Raw genomic sequence first — 23,566 nt, 5'->3', positions numbered from 1 at the left:
TTTAGTGCTCTCATAGCTAAAGTGGCTGAGGTGTAAACCTTTTTCCCCCATCTGTCTAGTGCTCTTGAATCCCTTTCAGAAGGTACTGGATTTTTAGCCATGGAAGCCTTGGCCCCCTTGGGACCCTGGGAGATGGTCTCTGGGTCAGCTACTGGGCTTTTGTAAAGGAATTTGTGGGAATCAGGTACTCTGTAGTATCTGTCAGGCTTGGCCGGGGCAGGAGGTAGAGAGTCAGGGTTGAAAATGGATTCTAAGTAGACATCATCCACAATGTCCAAAACAGGAGGGATGGCTAGAGGTCTGTGTTGGGGGAGTAAAAGAAATTCTCTCAGCCTTTTCTTGGAATCAGAGTAATCCTGACCTTCCCAGTGAAAATGTTCCCTCATAGTGTGTAAAGTTTCCCCAAAAGACTAATCTTCTGGAGGAGAAGCTGAGGGAATAGAGTCATCAGAATCTTCATAAGGAGAGAAGGAATAGTCTTGGTCCTCAGAGGAATCCGAAGAAATAGACAGTTGTTTAGAGGAAGCAGAATCTTCCTCTTGTCTAGGCCTTTTGTCAGGAGGAGGCTGTGAACCCCTGATAAGAGAAATCAAATCTTCAGCCATTTTGAGCATCTGTTTCTTAAGGATAGGGCCTTGAACAGGAGACTGAAGTGAAGCCTTTTTCGATTTAGGAGTCTTCGACTTGGAAAACGTTTTGACTGTAAGAGTCGGTCTGAAAACGCCTTCAGAAACCGATGGCGTTTTAGAAGTACCAACGTCCTTGGAAGGTAAATCATCAGAAGGGCCTGAAGTAAAAGGCTGCGTCAGCCTAGTACATTCCGTCAAAATATCTGTAGTGGTCTCAGGTTCCAGAACTGCGGTAGTCAGAGGCTGCGTCAGAGCCTCACTGATAACTGGAGAACCAGAGACCGGATCAACAGAGGCCTCGGAATCGGGCTTAGGCCTGGGCTGTCGGTCCTTGTCCCTGCGCTTTTTGTGCACGCCGGTAGTCGGTAGCTCCGACGGCATGTTATAGTTACATTTTCTACCAAAAAAATGTCGTGCAAAATCAAATCGTCTTTTAATAGTACGTTTATTAAATCTAGCACAAAAACGACAAGAAGTGACGTCGTGATCAGGGCCTAGGCAAGGTATGCAATAAGAATGAAAATCCTTATGAGGTATTTGCTTCCCACAAGAAATACAATTGTTAACTTTTTCTGACATCGGTCTGAGGCAAGAAAAGTTTCCCCAACGGGATACTTAGCTTTATAGAAGACTTTGGTCTGAAATTCGAATTCGAAAATCTCAGGAGTCTGCCGACCGGCACTTGTGAACTGCTTCTGCTTCGGGCACCGCGTGGCAAGAAAGACAGAAGAAAATGGCATCTGTTGCAATATATGTACCCCTGGCGCACTGACGTCAGGGATAAGGCGACAGCAACAGACGTCGGGCCAAGACTTTGGAAATCCGGCCGACTGCGGGACTGCCTGACGACAGGATAACCCAAGTGTGAAGACTGCACAGGGTAACACGATGAACATCTACAGTTAACAATTACCAAAAAAGGGCGGGAATCCACAACTTAGACAGCGGACAGTACCACAGGGTAGAGCGAAGCTCTAAACCAACAAACAAAAACAACGAGAACACAGAGAACCTCTAACTTAAATGGTTCTCAAAAGAATAAAATAAAAAAAAAATTATACAATAAGAAACAGACAACTACTGACTAAGGGAGGACTTGGTCCTCTAACTAAAACGGGCCTAGCCCATGGGAACTGTTAGGGATACCACAAAAAACACAACTAAACATGCAAACACAACTACCGCAGCAAAAACAGCTATTAAAATAGCTTTTGAAGTATGAAGCAAGCAATTTCTCAAGAGAAATTAATTCAAAAAAAGAGTACTTAGCCACAGCCAAGCGAGACCACGTCCGAGCTCTACAAGCAGCAAACGAGATCTGGGGTTGCGAAGCAGTGTACTATGGGATACCCTCTTAGCCCAGCCAATCAGAGGCTTTTGAGCTAGTAAATAGGCAGAGTCTGAGCCAATATTCGGCTCCAAACCCACGGGTACGAATGTAGGCGAGATAGGACTACATAACATCATGTGTTCCCAAAATTAGGCTTGAATGTTCTACACATTTCCTTTTTTTTTTTATGGGACCTCTTTTCCATGTAGGTATTTACCCCAAAAATCTTTTCATTCACTGTAACCTGATTATCCTTTCTCTATGTGAATTGTGAAAAATGTGTCCTAACACCAGCTGAACTTAAACCTCTGCTGCCCTTTGCTTCAAAAAGGGAGCTATTGATTAATATAACAATAACCCACGCCACGGTTGGTGGGTCACGAGGGCGAAGCCAGAGTGGCCAAAGCAAACCGTGGGTAAATCCAGCATTACCCACACCCAGAAGTGGGTTATTGCTATTATACAATGACTTTATTTATGAAAAAAAATAATGGCATTGTATAATGCCTCTTTGCTGCCCTTCCGCAGCTGTCTGGTATTCTGAGGCAGTTCTGATGTACTGCGCATGCGTATGCCTACACAGTACAGAGCTGTGGGCAAAAGCAATGGAGAATGGGTTTAACATAGCGAGACAGCTTTAAAAAAAGCAACGGAGAATCTCCGTTGCTTTTTAGTTTGACATAGCGAGACAGCTTTAAAAAAAGCAACGGAGAATCTCCGTTGGTTTTTTTAAAGCTGTCTCGCTATGTTAAACTCGTATGAAGTATGAAGCAACAGAGATCTTGTGTTCTCTGTTGCTTAAAAAAAAAGTTATAGTAATGGAAAAAGTCTGGGCGACCGGACCTTTTTCCCATTACTATATCTGATTTACAACGTGCATGCTGACCAATCAGCGTGCACATTTTTGAATATTAATTGGGGGGGGTCGTTGTATAATAATCCTTTAAACCTCAGTTGGCATTTGGTTTCTTTGGCTGCTAATTCCAATGCATCATCCTAGAATGTCCCAACTATAAGAGATTTTCACTCTTCGTCATTGATTGTACTCTTATCAATGACGAAGAGTAAAAATCTCATATTTGGGACATTCTAGGATGATGCATTAGAATTAGAAGCCAGAGAAACTAAATGGCATCTGAGATTAAATGCTTGTTGTTCTGTGAAAGCACTTATCTGACTGCAACTAAAAGATCAATTATGTTCTGCACTTTTATGTCTATTTTTTAACAATGTTTTACACATTGATAAAAACAGAGCCAAAAGAACAATTGTTATAAAAGCATAAGCAAGCAGCCCCCTGAAGTCAAGAGGCAATAAATCCAGGCTGAGAATAAATCCAAAGATATAAATAAAGTCCACAGAAGATAAATCAGGTACCAGTTTAATAGAAGACACAAGCGCTTTCACATAGCTTCATCAGGTGTAACCATTTCATCTAAAAACACACTAAATCGGTGAAGTTGTAGATATAAAAATTATTATTTTCATGAATTTTACAATTAATAGAAACAATGTTATTTACTTCAACAATGTTCATCTCTTCTGCTTCTTGGACTACATTGTGGGCCACATCACTGATCAAAATATCTAAAGGGTGTGCATTGTCGGGGGTAGTTGAATCAAGTCGGTTCAAAATGAACTCTACCTGTAGTTGCTCATCCCCCGTTTTCTCCGGTGTGAATTCCCCGCTGCATCTGCATAAGAAGGGGGTGGGTGTTGATTCTTCAACCTTTCTGATCTTCTCACCCCGTCTCCCCCTTCCCCCAAAGGGGATGTATGTTCTCGTAGTAATTCATTAGTGTAATCCCCATCCACAAAAATCCCCTCAGTGTGATCAGAATCATGAAAAATGGGTCCCCTAGCCTGCCCATAACCCCTGTTGTTATAATGCAAGCCAGGTTCATATCTCCTGTCGACTCCATCTGTGTTGTCAGGTCTATAACTATGATATTGTTTCCTCTTATTGAATTTCCCCGAGTCTGTATATGCCCAACCTTCCCTGTAGTCCCGTATATCTCGTTCTAATTTACCTAACTTCCGTTTGTGGTTCTTTGAAATGTTAACGTCTACATCATGAAGTATTTTACAATATAAATCTTTGTATTCCTGAAGTGTAAAAAATAAATCCTTTGTAATATCCAGTTGTAATTCGTCAATACGTAATTTCATGTCCTCTATTATTGCAGAATTACTATCTATCATTGCTCTCAAAATTAAAATACCACAATCGTTTAACAAATCTGAAATTACTTTAAACAACTTGTCATTCCCCCGTATATTGTTAGGGTACTTATTTAATCTTAATCCCTTAGGAACAATATTTTTCTCCACACATTGCATCAAATACCAATTCTCCAAACATAGATTTCTGTATTTAAATAGCTCAATTTCTAAAAGTTTACATTTGTCCTTATAACTGTAGTTTGTCGTACCAGTTCTTTCTTTCTCCTGTTCCATCACAGTCACGGAAAACGGTTTACTGAGCCATTCCGAAAAAGAAATGTTCTTGTACGCCTCCAGGGAGTTGTATTTACCCGGACCTTTAGCCTTAACAGTTCCTTCGCAAACGGGGTTAGTGGAGCGTTCACCATAAACGTTGTTGAGGTTGAAACCGCTACCTTCACCCTCCAAGCTGGTCCGTGATGTCATCATTGGTGGCCTCCGGTTCTCACTGGGACTTCCCTGAGCACACGGAATGGACTCACTGATGTTCGTTGGGCTGCCTGAGTCGTTGTTACCCTGCGAATGGCTCTGAATGAGCCTAAGCAATTGGCTAAGCAAAGAATTGTCTTTCTCCATCTGGGATCCCTCGTAAAACGCTGGCGGTGGTACAAAGAACCTAAACACCTCTTCTCCACGTCAAGAAAAACACCAACAACATAAACACCTCCGCTAGCATGTACCATAAAGGGTCTCCTCCTTTGTATGTATCGTGACACAACAAAACGTATATTCCTCAGATAAAAAACAAATTTATTAGACAAACAGCAACCAAGCACAGTAGGATTGAGCGCGCTTTCATCTATAAGACTTCATCAGAATCCATCTTTTTCAAAATTGAACTGCCCTTAAATACCAATCTAATCAGTTATAAAATGGAATAATTAATTGATTGATAACACTTGATTCCATTTCACTATATGTCAAAGCAAAACGTCAGAAATACAAAATATAAAAAATGTAAAGAATATGAAATAATACTGTTCATTATATATATAAAATGAATAAATACAAAGAATAATATTGTGCCTACTGAATGTAATAAAACATTGTTAAAAAATGTATATAAATACATAGATAAATTTATAATTATACATGATACATAAATAAATAAATATATAGCCATATACATTTATGTTGAGTAATCTAAAAACTGGTAAAAACAAATGTGTATATAGGACAAGCTTAATGATGTAAACATATGTCTAAACAGATAGTACTCTATCATTCCAAAAACAACTGACTTACTGTTTTGTGTATTTGGTGTTTTTGTTTTATGTTTTTAATTCTAAAAAATGTACCCTAATCATACCCATAAAATACATTCCTGGATGACAGAATGTATTTTCAAACATGTTAATTAATAAGTTTTGGATTGTTATGTAACAATTTGAGTGCAGGCTTAATGGAGAGGTGATCATTCATTCCGTGCGGGCCACAGCTGTCCAACCGTAGCTGCCATATCATTTCCCTAAACTCAAGAAATGACTCCCAATCACCTCCCCTCTCATTTCTTTTAACCTCTTCCAACACCCAAAATTTTATATTTGTTTTCTCACATACTTCAGTATGCCTATAAAGTGCGTTATTCACGTTCCTTGTATTTATATCTCTAATGTGTTCGTAGACCCTTTGTTTTAACTTACGTTCAGTCTTACCAACGTAGTAATCTCCACATGTTACACACAGGGCCAAGTAAACTACCCCTTTTGTATGACAAGTATGGTAGCCCTTACTTCTTATTTTCAAATTTAATTTCTCTAGCCAGAGTATTTTTTCCCCCAATATAAAAGTACACTGCCCACACCTTCCACATTTATGGGTCCCCATCTTTTTTTGTGTACCATAAACACTGGAAAATCTCTTTTTTTCAAATATATCTTTGAAATTATAATTTCTCCTATACCCAAACCTAAGTGGGTTTTGAAAAATAGAGACATCAGTACTAATATGGGAGAACATATTCCATATCTCATTTATGCCTCTTTGTAACCAGTGTATTCCCCTATAATAAGTTAATGTTAAACGAAGCTTATTATTGATATCATCTATGTTGTTTGTCCTACTTCTAGGGGAAACTGTCAAAACCTGCTCATTTTCACAAGCATTATATACTAATAATGGCTTGTATTGTACATTGCGTTTTCTTAGTACCTCACGTTTGACGTTCCTAATAAGGGCTCCTGGGTAACCTCTGTCCCTAAAGAATTTCTGAATTAAATCCATTTCCTTACAACATAAACTGTCTTCACTTGTCATACGAGAGGCCCTAATCATTTGTCCTTTAATAATATTTTTCTTTAAATATAGGGGGTGATCACTCTCGAAGTGAACATATGAATTCGAAAAACATTCCTTTCTGAAGATTTTGGACTCATATCTATTACATACTATATTCTTCATAATAGTTACGTCTAAATAATCAATTTGTTCTGTATTACATTGAAACGTAAACTCCAAAAAAGTAGTAGTTGTATGCAAATAATCAATGAAACTTCTTACTTCCTCAATTGTCCCTTTCCACACCATAAAGATGTCGTCAAGAAACCTAAAATATGTAATGACATTTGTCCAAAAATCAGATTTGAATACATACTCAAGCTCCCAATATAACATAATAATGTTGGCATATGTGGGAGCACAAGCTGATCCCATGGCCACCCCACCCAACTGATGGTATATATCTCCTTGAAAAAATAAAAAATTATATTTTTTACATTTTGTATTTCTGACGCTTTGCTTTGACATATAGTGAAATGGAATCAAGTGTTATCAATTAATTAATTATTCCATTTTATAACTAATTAGATTGGTATTTAAGGGTAGTTCAATTTTGAAAAAGATGGATTCTGATGAAGTCTTATTGATGAAAGCGTGCTCAATCCTACTGTGCTTGGTTGCTGTTTGTCTAATAAATTTGTTTTTTATCTGAGGAATATACGTTTTGTTGTGTCACGATACATACAAAGGAGGAGACCCTTTATGGTACATGCTAGCGGAGGTGTTTATGTTGTTGGTGTTTTTCTTGACGTGGAGAAGAGGTGTTTAGGTTCTTTGTACCACCGCCAGCGTTTTACGAGGGATCCCAGATGGAGAAAGACAATTCTTTGCTTAGCCAATTGCTTAGGCTCATTCAGAGCCATTCGCAGGGTAACAACGACTCAGGCAGCCCAACGAACATCAGTGAGTCCATTCCGTGTGCTCAGGGAAGTCCCAGTGAGAACCGGAGGCCACCAATGATGACATCACGGACCAGCTTGGAGGGTGAAGGTAGCGGTTTCAACCTCAACAACGTTTATGGTGAACGCTCCATTAACCCCGTTCGCGAAGGAACTGTTAAGGCTAAAGGTCCGGTAAAATACAATTCCCTGGAGGCGTACAAGAACATTTCTTTTTCGGAATGGCTCAGTAAACCGTTTTCCGTGACTGTGATGGAACAGGAGAAAGAAAGAACTGGTACGACAAACTACAGTTATAAGGACAAATGTAAACTTTTAGAAATTGAGCTATTTAAATACAGAAATCTATGTTTGGAGAATTGGTATTTGATGCAATGTGTGGAGAAAAATATTGTTCCTAAGGGATTAAGATTAAATAAGTACCCTAATAATATAATGGGAATGACAAGTTGTTTAAAGTAATTTCAGATTTGTTAAACGATTGTGGTATTTTAATTTTGAGAGCAATGATAGATAGTAATTCTGCAATAATAGAGGACATGAAATTACGTATTGATGAATTACAACTGGATATTACAAAGGATTTATTTTTTACACTTCAGGAATACAAAGATTTATATTGTAAAATACTTCATGATGTAGACGTTAACATTTCAAAGAACCACAAACGGAAGTTAGGTAAATTAGAACGAGATATACGGGACTACAGAGAAGGTTGGGCATACACAGACTCGGGGAAATTTAATAAGAGAAAACAATATCATAGTTATAGACCTGACAACACAGATGGAGTCGACAGGAGGTATGAACCTGGCTGGCATTATAATAACAGGGGTTATGGACAGGCCAGGGGACCCATTTTTCATGACTCTGATCACACTGAGGGGATTTTTGTGGATGGGGATTACACTAATGAATCATTACGAGAACATACATCCCCTTTGGGGGAAGGGGGAGATGGGGTGAGACGATCAGAAAGGTTGAAGAATCAACACCCACCCCCTTCCTATGCAGATGCAGCGGGGAACTCACACCGGAGAAAACGGGGGATGAGCAACTACAGGTAGAGTTCATTTTGAACCGACTTGATTTTACTACCCCCGACAGTGCACACCCTTCAGATATTTTGATCAGTGATGTGGCCCACAATGCAGTCCAAGAAGCAGAAGAGATGAATATTGGTGAAGTAAATAACATTGTTTCTATTAATTGTAAAATTCATGAAAATAATAATTTTTATATCTACAACTTCACCGATTTAGAGGTTACTAATGATTTTTTTGGACTATTTATAAAAGGTTTTTCGTTTATTCCGATAAAGAAACCCAATCTGGAGAAGTTATTGTTAGATATAAAATTATTTACTAGAAAATTGCATCTCAATTACACACTTGGACAGGTGGTTAATAGAGAATTACATACTTTTAAAAGGAAGAGTATATTTAACCCCCCTTTACAGCGAGATATAGCTAATTTTGAGACCCAGGTATTATATATGGTTAGACAGGGGTACAAATTTGATGATGGAATTCATGACTACAGTAATTTAACATATGAAGAGAATGTTATTCTGAAGAGTTTACAGGGCAATGACAAAATTAGAATCATGAAACCTGATAAGGGGGGTGGTGTGGTACTGATGGACCACTGGGACTACACTCATAGGATGCTTGACATCCTTAGTAAAGGGGATAGATACCGGATAGCTTCGAAGAATGAAATGAATATTTGTTATAGTAAAATTGATTACTGGTTGGAGGATAATCTTTTACAGGGTCTAATAGATTTAGACCTATACAATTATCTTAAAGTTCCAAAACCAGTAATTCCTGAAATATTCGGTATCCCCAAAATTCATAAAGATGCACGGAACCCCCCTTTCAGGCCCATAGTTACTTCACAGTGTTCTAAGACACAACCACTTGCTATTTTTATAGACAAGAAATTAAAGAATTTTCATCTAAATTATAAACATTTACTTGTGGATTCCTGGGATTTCCTTACAAAATACAATGGTGTCCCTTATGATAAAGAATTTGTATTTGTGACTGTTGATGTTCGTGATTTATTTTCAGTCATACCACATGACACAGGACTTATTTGGTTTGAACATATGTTAACCGAATTTAAATTTTTGAACTCAACTGATTATAGGTTAATCCTTGAGAATATGGAGCTTGTGTTAAAAAATAATTTTTTATTTTTTCAAGGAGATATATACCATCAGTTGGGTGGGGTGGCCATGGGATCAGCTTGTGCTCCCACATATGCCAACATTATTATGTTATATTGGGAGCTTGAGTATGTATTCAAATCTGATTTTTGGACAAATGTCATTACATATTTTAGGTTTCTTGACGACATCTTTATGGTGTGGAAAGGGACAATTGAGGAAGTAAGAAGTTTCATTGATTATTTGCATACAACTACTACTTTTTTGGAGTTTACGTTTCAATGTAATACAGAACAAATTGATTATTTAGACGTAACTATTATGAAGAATACAGTATGTAATAGATATGAGTCCAAAATCTTCAGAAAGGAATGTTTTTCATTCATATGTTCACTTCGAGAGTGATCACCCCCTATATTTAAAGAAAAATATTATTAAAGGACAAATGATTAGGGCCTCTCGTATGACAAGTGAAGACAGTTTATGTTGTAAGGAAATGGATTTAATTCAGAAATTCTTTAGGGACAGAGGTTACCCAGGAGCCCTTATTAGGAACGTCAAACGTGAGGTACTAAGAAAACGCAATATACAATACAAGCCATTATTAGTATATAATGCTTGTGAAAATGAGCAGGTTTTGACAGTTTCCCCTAGAAGTAGGACAAACAACATAGATGATATCAATAATAAGCTTCGTTTAACATTAACTTATTATAGGGGAATACACTGGTTACAAAGAGGCATAAATGAGATATGGAATATGTTCTCCCATATTAGTACTGATGTCTCTATTTTTCAAAACCCACTTAGGTTTGGGTATAGGAGAAATTATAATTTCAAAGATATATTTGAAAAAAAGAGATTTTCCAGTGTTTATGGTACACAAAAAAAGATGGGGACCCATAAATGTGGAAGGTGTGGGCAGTGTACTTTTATATTGGGGGAAAAAATACTCTGGCTAGAGAAATTAAATTTGAAAATAAGAAGTAAGGGCTACCATACTTGTCATACAAAAGGGGTAGTTTACTTGGTCCTGTGTGTAACATGTGGAGATTACTATGTTGGTAAGACTGAACGTAAGTTAAAACAAAGGGTCTACGAACACATTAGAGATATAAATACAAGGAACGTGAATAACGCACTTTATAGGCATACTGAAGTATGTGAGAAAACAAATATAAAATTTTGGGTGTTGGAAGAGGTTAAAAGAAATGAGAGGGGAGGTGATTGGGAGTCATTTCTTGAGTTTAGGGAAATGATATGGCAGCTACGGTGGACAGCTGTGGCCCGCACGGAATGAATGATCACCTCTCCATTAAGCCTGCACTCAAATTGTTACATAACAATCCAAAACTTATTAATTAACATGTTTGAAAATACATTCTGTCATCTAGGAATGTATTTTATGGGTATGATCAGGGTATATTTTTTAGAATTAAAAACACAAAACAAAAACACCAAATACATAAAACAGTAAGTCAGTTGTTTTTGGAATGATAGAGTACTATCTGTTTTGACATATGTTTACATTATTAGGGTTGTCCTATATATACATTTGTTTTTACCAGTTTTTAGATTACTCAACATAAATGTATATAGCAATATATTAATTTATTTATGTATCATGTATAATTATAAATTTATCTATGTATTTATATACATTTTTTAACAATGTTTTATTACATTCAGTAGGCACAATATCATTCTTTGTATTTATTCATTTTATATATATAATGAACAGTATTATTTCATATTCTTTACATTTTTTACATTTTGTATTTCTGACGCTTTGCTTTGACATATAGTGAAATGGAATCAAGTGTTATCAATTAATTAATTATTCCATTTTATAACTAATTAGATTGGTATTTAAGGGTAGTTCAATTTTGAAAAAGATGGATTCTGATGAAGTCTTATTGATGAAAGCGCGCTCAATCCTACTGTGCTTGGTTGCTGTTTGTCTAATAAATTTGTTTTTTATCTGAGGAATATACGTTTTGTTGTGTCACGATACATACAAAGGAGGAGACCCTTTATGGTACATGCTAGCGGAGGTGTTTATGTTGTTGGTGTTTTTCTTGACGTGGAGAAGAAATGTAAACTAGTTCCTCACTCCTTCTTATATACATTATGTCCCTCTGCAACACATAAGGCGAGTAGAGCTGAGAAGCTGAACACAAAGGAGAATAAAGTTAACCTCCTGAAACAAAATAGAAGACCCAAGGTGCAGGAATGACTGTTCTACTTTTTTTTTGTTAAGTTTAAAGTGTAGTATCCCCTGAGGGATAGTGCCCCTAGTGTGGATCGAAAGTGGTAGAACTATAAGGAGGAAAGCTGAAACCGCAGGCCGCTGTATTTCAACATTGGTTCAGGAAGGCCATTACAAAACAATTCTGTCAAGTACTTCAAAACTTCTGGCTTTGTTGTTTTGGGGGACAAATGCCCATTGTAATACTCCACAGGAACAGCTATTTGGCCAAATATCACTTTCTAGTACCCAGCCTTCTTTCCTGAAAGGATGACCATCATCTCTGACTTTGGAGGCCTTCTGCAGTGTGCAACTGCTAGGAAGTCTCCAGAGCAGTAATGATTAGATGTCCTGGGAGACTGCAGTAAGAAGATGGTTAAAAGAGCATACAAAAGACAGAGTTCTAAACCCAAAAGCATCAGACTGTTGCTATCACAATCCACACAACACTTGAAGGGGTAAATGATGGCTAAGGTTTTGTGGTACAATTGTTTGTAACAGAACCATTGAGACTGGCACATGCAGCATCAAACCCTTGGCAGAGTGGCTTTTCAGTGAGTAGCTTACTGCCCGATAACGAAAGACAAATCCATCAGCAATCCACTCCAAAAAAGCTTGTTTGGATACTGTAAAGTCTTTCTTCTTACATTTAGCAAAAGAAATGGGCATCTTCTGAAACTCTTTTTGGGCAAGACATGAGTGGACAGATGCATGTCTAGGGTGTGAAGGAGCATCTCTTCCACATCTTTCACCCCTAAAACGAAAGAAAATAAATGAATGGAGTTATTTAACAATACAGAAACCACTTTTTGGAAAAAAGTATGGATTAAGACAAAATATGGTTCCATACAAAATAAAACCCAGAAGCTCCAGAGTTCATTGAGCAAAGGTAACTGTTATTGAGAAAAAAAGAGCTTGCAAAAGGCATACTTTAGTGCCATCAACTTGAAAATTCGCAAGGGGCATTCAGGACTATCAAAGTTAAATCACCCAAACATTAGAACTTGTCAAAGGACTGTCACGATACAGCAAGTACAGTTGTTAACTTTTAACATTAACAGTAGATGCTCAAAAAGATCGCTGTTGCAGCAGCCCAAGCTATACAAGGCATATCCCACAATGACCAGATGTCTGTCAGTCTTCCAAAACTTTAGGGCACCTTCCACACACCTGTACAACTGTTGCAGCTCGAGGATGAGCCTGTATAAAAACAGACTTGCAGGTGCCAAAAATCAGAACTTTATTGCCCCCAAAACAAGAAAGACTAGCCTCCTGCTAACAAATTATGTGATAGGAGAGAAGATGGATAGGGACCCCACACCCTTGGTCTTTTATGAGAAAAGAGGACGACTATTTTTTTGTCAATGCACTGTACCTTAAAGCTGACCATTGGCTGTCACTGGAGCCTCTCCTCTCTTCCATCAGATCTACTGGGCTTTCCTTATAACATTCAGACTTACCCTGACCAATGCTTGGGGCCAGTGAGGATGTTAGACTCTTCCCTGTGCAGTGTCACGTTGCTTTTGGAGGAGGTGCACCTTAAGCCCTAACTTCCATTTCTCTCTGCACAGTGCTCACCTGGTAACACCCCAAGAATAGGTCATGAAATGGGTGGAATGTGCTGAGCTGCTTCTGACTTCCACAAGTAGGCTGACATCAACAAGCTGCCCCACTCACCCTCAAGGAGCACTTAACACATTTCCCCATCCTCCACCAGGGAAACCAAACTGCACTGAGTGCCTTATGCAAGCATGCACCTACCTCCTCCTCGCTCAGGATGACTGTTGCCCCTGCCAGCGCCTCAGATGCTTGAGCCACTAATCGAACCCAGGACACCTCAATTATAGTCAGGTCTTTATCCCACTACACCCAGGACACCTCAATTATAGTCAGGTCTTTATCCCACTACACCCAGGACACCTCAGTTATAGTCAGGGCTTTATCCCTCTATGCCATGGTGTTGGAAAGACTATTTTTCATCATCAAAATCTGCCTAATGTTTTTTGTTCCTTAAGTGTTGAGCAAAGAAGAAAGTAACATCATTTTGAAGTTTGTTCTCTAATTCAGTCTGGGAGGGGAATAGACCCATGTATCACCATATGACTGGCTTGCAATATAATTGGGAAGTGGGGTAAACTGAGTTGCAGTTTACTAATGAAGATGGAGAGTAAGGAGGGAGGCAATGCCTGTCCCTTGGGGCACAACTTTCATGATAGGACATACAAAACATATTTTTTTAAACATCTTTATTGAATCATCACTTGTGACTTAGGCAAATTTACATTTATACAAAAGTAATCAAGTTGTATTAAATTAACATTAAACATACTTCACATATATTGCTATATGTATCATACAACTTAAGCAACATTACATAAATTATTCAATTTTTTTTAAGAAATATCTTGATTGACTGCGGTGGTGGTGCTGCAATAGCGTTGTCGCCTCACAGTAAGACGCTGTCCTGTTCGATTCTCAGCTAGAGCGTCTTCTGTGTGGAGACATGCGTGAATGGGCGTACCTTCATTGAATGTTGTGTGTCAGGGCCGGCAAATCGTCACGTAAAAATCTACTGCCAATCATTAGCGGACCGGAGTTCCGCTGTGGCGACCCCTAACCGGGAAAAGCCGAAAGAGAAGACTAGGAAATATCTTGATTAAACCATCACTTACAACATAAGCAAACATACATTTATATAAATGAAAACGAACCACACCGGCACAATCCTAGTTGCAAGTATTTTATATCACAAACCATACTGACACTCCCAGCTGCAAACATTATACATCACTTATAATCTACCCAAACATTTTCAAACATTACATAATTCATTTAAGTCCTGTCTTCTTTTAAACCTCATTCCTCCCCTGTATGTGTTATTCCCACAATTCCCATTTTTTTCTATGTAGTTTGTTCCTACCCTTTTCTAAAGATCTCAGTTCTAGTTGTTTCATCTCTGTTACTACATTCACTAGTTCTAATATAGTTGGTTTAGATTTTGACTTTCATGTCCTAGTAATTGCTTTTTTGGCAGCCACCACAATTTAAACACAGCAAGGCCTAACCATGTCTATGCAATTCTGATTGTGTCATAGCTCAGAAAAATCATCTCCCTCGTCACACCAACCTGCCCACCCAGCATCTCCAACTCTGCATCCCACAGGGCATCCTTAAAGTCTGCCAACCCACCACACTCCCAGTAAGTATGCTCCTAAGTATCTCTTTCTTCCCCGTCACACCGCCAACATTTACCGTCTACCTTAAGAAAAATTCTTTGGCATCTACTTGGGGTATAAAGATATCTAGGAAAACATTTCTAAGCAGAAATTATATGTATTCTAGATTTTGTTTCATATTTGGGAGACATACATATATCGTCCCATTGTTAATTTGTGAATTGCTTACCCAATCTCTTCCCAATCCTAACCTCCTCTGACTGATTCTTAGTTGTCATGCAATATTTTATATCTACTAATTGTTCACTTTTAATAACAGCTTCTGTTCTAGATTCTACTAAAAACTCTACTAGTGCTGATCTTTTGTTTAGGACCCTCCCTATTTCTTTCTCTTGGCCAATACTCTAATCTCAAACCTTGATAGGGAAAGGCAATCTCTAACCTGCAGTCCAAATAAATTCTTGGCCTCTTCCCATTCTATTAACTTTTCCTCTGTAGTTATTTGCTCCCAATACCTTGTTTCCTTTGCCAGTTGTCTCTGATAAATTTCACCCCCCTTACCTATACCTATATCCCCAATTGCAGTCATCCCTATCAGCATAATCTCCTTTCTCCGTTCCTGTGTTGGCTTAGTTCTTAGGGACTTAGTTCTGCTACTTTATGGATATAATATTCTGCATGATTATTGTTATTCTTCTTATAGGTCTGCATTCAAAATCCCAGTCTCTCCTTGTTTCTTGAGCTTCCCTCGTGTTTCATCATCTCCAATTTCCACTTTGGATTATAGTTTTCTGCTTGTACTACGTACAGGAGCCTTAACGGTGTAGCTCTGAAATACCTCTTCAAATTGGGTAATCCCAATCTGCCCTGTTCTACTAGAAGAATCATCTTATCCCACTTTACTCTTGCAGTCTTCCTCTCCCAAATAAAGTCCTTCGGCTTTTTATTAATTGCTATCCACATCATCTCTTCTGGTTGACAAAAACATGCCTGACCTGTGTACAAGACTAAAGGGACTAAACATTATGACTGCTTGTATCTTACTATCCATATCCACATAAAAAGTTTCCATTTTCTCAGTTCTTATATTATCTTTTGTTTAGTCTCCTTCCACATATCCTTAGCTGACACCAGAATCATTTTTAATCCATACTCCTAAACACTTCATTTTATCATGTCCCCATAAGTACAGATGTTGTTGAACCAATTTGTGTGTGGGTACATAATTTACCAATACTGCCTTTGTTTCAGCTTCATTAATTTTGTAAACCGAAAAGATCTGAAGTTGTCTCAAAATGTTCCACAACACTGTAATGTCTTTCTCTGGTTTTGTCAGGTATAAAATAATATCTGCAAAAAGAACAAAGCTTTTCTTGACTACCACACCAATTATATCCTTGGATTTCTGAATCTCTTATTTTCTTTGCCAGTGGTTCTAAATACAATGCAAATAAAGGGGAAAGAGGACACCCCTGCCTGATTCCTCTCCTCAAGCAGGAATTATCAGAGGGGACCCCCACCTTCTTTAAATTTTCACTTCCGATCCCTCATATATCCTAATCAACCTTATAAATGCTTTCTCTGCATCAAGACCCACCAACAGCACTGGTATTTTCTTACAGTCTGCTTCCCTCTGGGTCATCAATGTTCTGCTAATGTTGTTGAAGGTTTGCCTCCCCTCTACAAAACCACACTGATCCATATTTGTCAGTTTTGGCATTCTTTTAGTCATTATAGACATTAACCCTTTATAATCGTGGTTTAGTATTGAAATGGGCCTGTATAAAGCTGGATCTGATGGATCTTTATCCTCTTTAGGTATTGAGATGGGCCTGTACAAAGCTGGATCTGATGGATCTTTACCCTCTTTAGGTATTGAGATGGGCCTGTATAAAGCTGGATCTGATGGATCTTTACCCTCTTTAGGTATTGAGATGGGCCTGTATAAAGTTGGATTTGATGGATCTTTACCCTCTTTAGGTATTACAGCTACCATCACTTCAGGATGTTGGTACTTCTCCTTTAAAATACTGTTAAAACCTTCCAGATCTTTATCACTTTCTTCTTTCCTAGCTTCTAAACTTCCACAGGAATACCATCTATTCCTGGGGACTTTCCTGTAGATTGAGGCTACACCAAATCTTGACCATGAAGGTGCTGCTGCTGGTAAGGAAGTTTTGAAACCATGCTAAGTTCTTGGGAATAATTTCAATTTCATTAATTTGACTGAAAAGAATGAAATAAAATGTTATCAGCAAGTACCCAGAGGGATGTGATGGTGCTCCTACCGGACCAGAAGTCATGTTTTATGGCAAGGTGGTGAGATTACTGCATGTAGAAGGAAGACTGTTTTACATTAGCACTTCTTACAAATAAGTACTACGTCCCAATTCCACTAAAGACAACCGTTCAAAAACAGCAGCCAAGTCAATGATGAGATCAAACAGACTAGCAAGGCACAACAGGGTCAGATCAAGTTTACAAACAGCATGAAAGATTGTTAAATGGAAAAATAAAGGTTTATTTAAATGTATGTGTGTGTGTATGGGGGGGGTTGTGAGGTGCAGAGTATCTACTAACCAGAGTGACAGAACGCAGTTCACTGAAAAGCATTAAGGCGACAAGCTATTAATGAGCTGCTCACTATAAAGGTAGGTTTACTCCATCAGTCTCTGTGCATCGACTGGGCAAGAGACAATACTGTGCTCCTTTGTTCAGCCCTGAAGACAGGCACACAGCCTGCTTAAGGTCTGGCAAAGGAATGAAAGACTGCTGCTGATATACAGATTGCCAACTCCTAGGGAGATCAGTGATCACGGATGATGTCACTGACAGCTGATGGTATCCAAATCCCTGCACTTCAGCTCTCACAGTAAAGCATATGAATGGAAGCAGGTCTGTGCTTCCCAAACTGTCATCAAAATCGTGGTGAAAAGGAAGAAAAAATGAAGACACTTTCCACCCACGCCTTAAGACTGCACTATGTCCCATATCAGTCATAAAAGTACACATCTGAAGTAGTAGTAAAAGACCTGACCTGAATGAGAACTGCTTCAGGATCCTGGACTGTACCACGAAGCCCCGGCAGAGGGGAGAAGACTACTGCAACACCAAGGTCCAGTCCCACAGCTATAGCCAAGCCCTTCTGCTTTTCAGCTGCAATGTAAGCAGATAGCTGCCTGCTATATGCCTTCAGGGCAGCATGAGAGAACTTGTAGAGTGGGGTCAGACTGTAGAGAGTCCACCTTTTCCGAAGCAGCAAAGCAATCTTCTCAGGGTCCACATTCTCCTACAAGGACAGAGAGAGAAAGAGACTATAATCAGTCATCAGCTGAAACTGCCATTCAGAAACTGTACAATGTAGTCTTACACTTATTTATTTACATTTGTTGACCGGGAGAGTCCGACTGGACACAGGTCCGTTTTCAGCGAAGGCCCAGGAAGAAAATCTCCACATTAAGTATTATTTGCATTATACAGTTAAAAAAACATAGCATTTAAATATAGACATTAGTCCAGCTAAGGACGCAAGACAAGAATAAAACATAGATGTAAAACAGCTGTAGAACATAGTACAATTTTAAAATATGTTGACATATACTAAACATGGTTACAAATGTAGTTGAGATTCATCAGTGAACAACTGATACAATCTATTTTTGAGGTACATAACCATTAACAGTTGTTGCTACAAGAAGTTAGTATTATGTGGTAGGTAGTTGGGAACATGAGCAGCCAAGCTTGCTAAGAGTAGGTTGTTGATAGGGGGCCGAGAGAGGTAGTGGGTGGGTGGAGTGGATGGTATTGAGGGGGGGGGGGGTGTGCAAGGGCATAGCTGGCAAGTTTTTAAGTGTGATTTTAGTAAGGATTTGAAGTGGGTGCAAGACGTTACAGAGGTAATTGAGGATGGGAGGGAGTTCCAGAGCTTGGCTATAGTGCAGGAGAATAATGCTTCTCCAGCAGGGTTAATGGCTCTTGTGACCTGTAGGAGGTTTTTGTGGCTGGATCTTAGTGGTCTTGTGGTTATGTAGGGTTGGAGTAGATTCTGTAGGGATGGGACTTTTACTGGTTGGTTTATTAGTTTGTGGGTGAGTGTGAGCTGGTACCATTGAAGGAGTTGGGGGAGCTCTAGCCAGCCCAGTTCTGCTAGAGAGAGAGAGTGGTGAGTACGGTAGGAAGCCTCTGTGGCAAATTTGGCGATTTTGTTGTAGCAATTTTCAAGCTTATTTAGGTCGAATTATCTAAGGTTAGTAAATATTGGAGAGTAGGGTAGAGATAAGATAAGAATTTGCTACTGAAATTTTAGCTGTTTTGGTAAGTAGTTGCCGATTCCCATATATGCTCCTAGTCTTTTGCGCACTTTTTAATGGTCCTGGAAATTCGAATGTCAAAGTTCAGTTTATTGTCTATTTCTACTCCTAGTAATTTGGTGTGTTCTGTAGGATGGATGGTGGTGTTGTCTTTTGCTGTGATGTGTGATGTTAAAGTGAGAGCTGTCAAGGGTAAGTTTGATGGGTGGGAAGATTAGTAATTTTGTTTTGTTTGGGTTGAGTATTAGTTGGGCATCGGATAACCAAGTTTCAACAGAAGAAAATGCTTCCTGTGTGACTTTTTGCAGTTCGGGTAGGGAGTGGGCTGTGCAGATGATGGTTGAGTCATCTGCGTATTGTATGAGCGTGCCATGTGTAAAAATGCATCATTATATCATAGCCCCACCCACCACCACAGAACGGATATTATTTTTTTCCTTGCAAGGTGACGCAATAACCTTATTTGCTTACTCTTTGCGTATTTTAGATTAGGACAACTTTTGGGGTGGGAGGGCAAAGTCCTTACACCTGAGCAAATTTGTTTTCAGCAAGTTATACATGAAAGTCTTAACAAGTGCTGTGCTGGTTGCTTCATTGATTTCTGACCAAAGATGACGTTAGATAACACTTTTCACTACAGTGTAGGTTTCTTTATAAAACCAGTCATAGAAGACCATTTCAAAAGTCTTGACAGATCAAATATAGAAGCTGTTCCATTACAGATATGTACAAGATGTGCTGGCAAACATTCAGCGCTTTTCACAAAGATCTAGACTTGAAAAGTGCAATGTGCTAAAGTCCCTTATTGTTTCACAATTAGTAAACCTTGACGTGTGCCTGCATAAAACAAGAGCTAAAATTTACTTTTTATACTTTTGAGAACAGCACGATGGCCTGCAATAAACTGCTGCAATTTGTGCAATCATGGTGACCAAAGGGTTCAGAATAAGCAATGTGGATCTTCCTAAAAACACACAAACCAATTGCTATATTGTTCTTACAAGGATGCACAGAATACATCTCATAGTGATTATTTCGCCGGGCAGTCAAAAACCTACAAATGAATCTTTGCCACTTGTTTGTCACGATAAAGAAAATTATACCTCAATACAATGGGTAGCAATACCCTTTTTATCCACAGTAAAGTTTTGTACTCTGTTAAGAAAGGTGCTTGATGACATGAGAAGCCACGTACGAAGACTGGAAACTGCTCACTCTTTTGCAGTTTCTGTAAGACATTGCGGTTCTCATAGCCAGATTACAAAATGTAATAGGTTACAGAGCACAGAGGCATTTTTTTGTTTGACGACATAGCAGGGTCCTTTGGATTAGGCTTTAAACCAAACCAACATCTGCGCGAGTTGGTGACCGCTCAAGTGGATGTCAAAGATCCCAAGGCAGCTATCAAGATTAGAGTAAATGCCCTGATGCCCAAGCCTAAAATTTCCCTTAGTTTCAATATCACTTCAGGTCTCCTAAGAGAGGCCATTAGCCTAGTGCGACTTACCCTGTCAACAACAGATACAATAAAAAGGAAAACTTCATATTTTATATCACCCACATGTAGTTTAGTGCACACAACGTTTTCAGTGCCTTTCCTTTTCTTGGTTTTCATTTTTCCCTTGCTATAAATTTTGAGGCTCTTACCATCCTTTTCCTATTTAAATACTGCATTATTTCAGAAAAGTGCCACATACACAGGCTATCCATACGACATTTTGTAAATTTCTGCTGGCCTTCACCCAGAGTTGTACATCTTGAGACAAATGTCAGCCTGTACATTTTTTGTTCTTTTTTGCAAATGAGCCCTGTGGTGACCCTATCCACATAAGGAATAGCTGGATATGTACCAAAAATAATTTGAGACTTTACTTTCAAGATGGCAACAAGTTGATTGGAGCTCTCCATTTACTAAAACCGAGAAAATGTTTAAAAAGCCAGTCAAAGTTATCAGTCTGGGTAAAATGTATTTACTGGCTAGCAATTACACTACCTAGGTGCCAGAAAATACATTCTGAGAAAGTAAGTGAAAATTAACCAGAAAAGAAAAAGCACTGGCTAAGAAGAACCTTTTCAGGTGTTCCTCAGAAGCAGTTCAAGTTTCAGCTTTAGTGCAGGAAATGGCTTCCAGCAATTTAGACAGAAAAATAAAAAACCCAAATCAAATAACGCAGAGGTGTTTAACACAAGTGTGACAGAAGAGGAAAAACTCAAATGACAAAAGACTGTAAAAAAAAATAGAAGCTTTAAGCAGCTATTCAACAGATGCCACTAATTCTGGGACATCACTCACCACCTTGGCAAAGCATTGACTGCCATCTACTTTGTACTAGGGGCTCTCACTGGAATCCCTAAACAGCCCATTACACCACAGTGTTTTACAAACTATAAAATGTATATCATGGAGGATGGGTGTATGTCAGCTTGCTGAAAAGCACTATACTAAAAGCCAATGCTGAAATATTAAAAATATAAAATCAAAATACCTGCTTCTCTACATATGTAGAGAGCTAGACTTGACACCCCCCCCCCTTGAAGGACCAATGTTAGTGCTCGTCTCAGAGTTTTACTTACAGGAAAGTAAAACTGTTTAACTAGCTGTGTATTGGCAGTGTACGTATGTAGTTTTTGCATGCTATTTTTAGGTATTTAGGAGTTCAACATTTTAACATTTCAAAAACACCACCAACGTGGCCTCAGGAGAACACTGGTCAAATACTAAAACATTATTAGCGTCAAACTCGTTTATTATGCTTTCATCCACAGACTTCTTCAGAATACCATACATTTGCAACCCTACTTTTATAACACAACACATTAGTACATTCATTACTTAACATCAATTTAAAAACGTACAGTTGTGTACACTTACCATAAATGTAGATGTTAGAGTGTATTCACTGTTGCAGTCATCACATTTGGGTTATCTGCTTGCAATAGCCCTCAGTCGGCCTGATTAACAAAGTCTTGGGTCCTGCGTCGGTTGCTCTCTCTTCTTCCATGACGTCAGGCCTTCAGAAGTATAAAACATGCAGCTGACGCCATTACATCAGTTTTTCTTGCCCCAGATGTCAGGTGCCCCCCTAATGGGAAGCAATTAAATCTATACCTCCAACAAAAAAGCAAATGCACCAAAAAGCTTTTAAGCATAGTAAAGGAGAGAAGAGGTATAGCCAAAAGAAGTCAGGGGGCTGGAGAGAGGGTAACCAGGACTGCAACAGTGAACACACTCTAACATCTACCTTTATGGTAAGTGTACACAACTGTACTATGTTCTTCGTGTTTCACTGTTGCAGTCATCACATTTGGGTAGATTTCCAAAGCTAAGGATGGGAGGAGGAAATTAGCATTAGGGCCAGCTATAAGTCCCTGCAAGACTGCAGTGGCAAGGCCAGCTCTGGGTTTAGAGAAAATTGGTAAATGGTAATGCTTGGTGAAAGTACGTACAGAACTCCAGGTAGCAGCTTCTAGGATGTCCCTGGTAGGTACGCCTCTGAGAAAGGCTGTAGAGGTAGATGCAGCCCTGGTTGAATGGGGTCTGATCCCCTGTGGGATAGGTTTTCCATGGTGTTTATAGCAGAAATGAATGCAATGGCCTATCCATTTAGAAAAGGTTTGCTTTGAAATAGCCTTTCCCTCTGCCCCTGCAGCAAATGCCACCAGCAGTTGCTCAGATTTCCTTTGAGGTTTAGTCCTGTCCAAGTAGGATCTAAGTTGTCTGTGCACATCTAAGGAGTGCAATATCCATTCCTCTTTGTTCTGTGGATTAGGAAAGAAGGTTAGCAAATGAATGGACTGATTAAGGGACACACTGGATACCACCTTGGGCATGAAAGAGGGAATGGTCCTGAGGGAAACCCTGTCCGCATAAAAGATGATGAAAGGTTCCACTGCCATAAGAGCCTGTAATTCAGATATCCTTCTAGCTAAAGTAATTGCTAAACGGAAAGCTGTTTTCCAAGAAATGAATTTGAAATTTGCAGTAGCAGCTAGCTCGAAAGGAGGAAGGGTGAGTTTCTCCAATACAAAGTTAAGGTCCCGGGTTGGAGTTGGAGCTCTCCTGGGTGGCCTTAAATTTTTTGCCCCTCTAAGGAGCTGCTTGAGCAGTGGATGAGAGACGAGGGGAGGTTCTGTGTTATAATGAGCTGAAATGGCTGAGGTGTGAATTTTTATTGAGGAAAAACACAGGCCCTTGTGAAGCATCTCAATTAAGTATTGTAAAATCGGAGGTAAATTGGGCACTGCTGTGCTCATCCCTTGCAAATGGTTCCAGGCACAGAATCTTTTCCATTTTTCAGCAT

General features: G+C 39.0%; 1 protein-coding gene across 1 annotated transcript in view; it reads right to left on the bottom strand.

Moving 5' to 3' along the window:
* The window catches only part of CENPL (centromere protein L), a 634,883-nt gene that overhangs the window by 334,587 nt on the left and 276,730 nt on the right, over positions 1-23,566 (bottom strand). The window contains exon 3 of the mRNA XM_044085229.1: positions 17,993-18,244. Within this exon, the coding sequence (XP_043941164.1) occupies positions 17,993-18,244 (252 nt within the window). The remainder of the gene's footprint in view (positions 1-17,992; positions 18,245-23,566) is intronic.

The sequence above is a fragment of the Protopterus annectens genome, chromosome 10.part0 (assembly GCF_019279795.1).
Source record: "Protopterus annectens isolate FY-2018-M chromosome 10.part0, PAN1.0, whole genome shotgun sequence".
Classification (NCBI taxonomy): Eukaryota; Metazoa; Chordata; order Ceratodontiformes; family Protopteridae; genus Protopterus; species Protopterus annectens.
The sequence above is the reverse complement of the archived record's forward strand: the minus strand, read 5'-3'. Positions and strand labels throughout refer to the sequence as shown.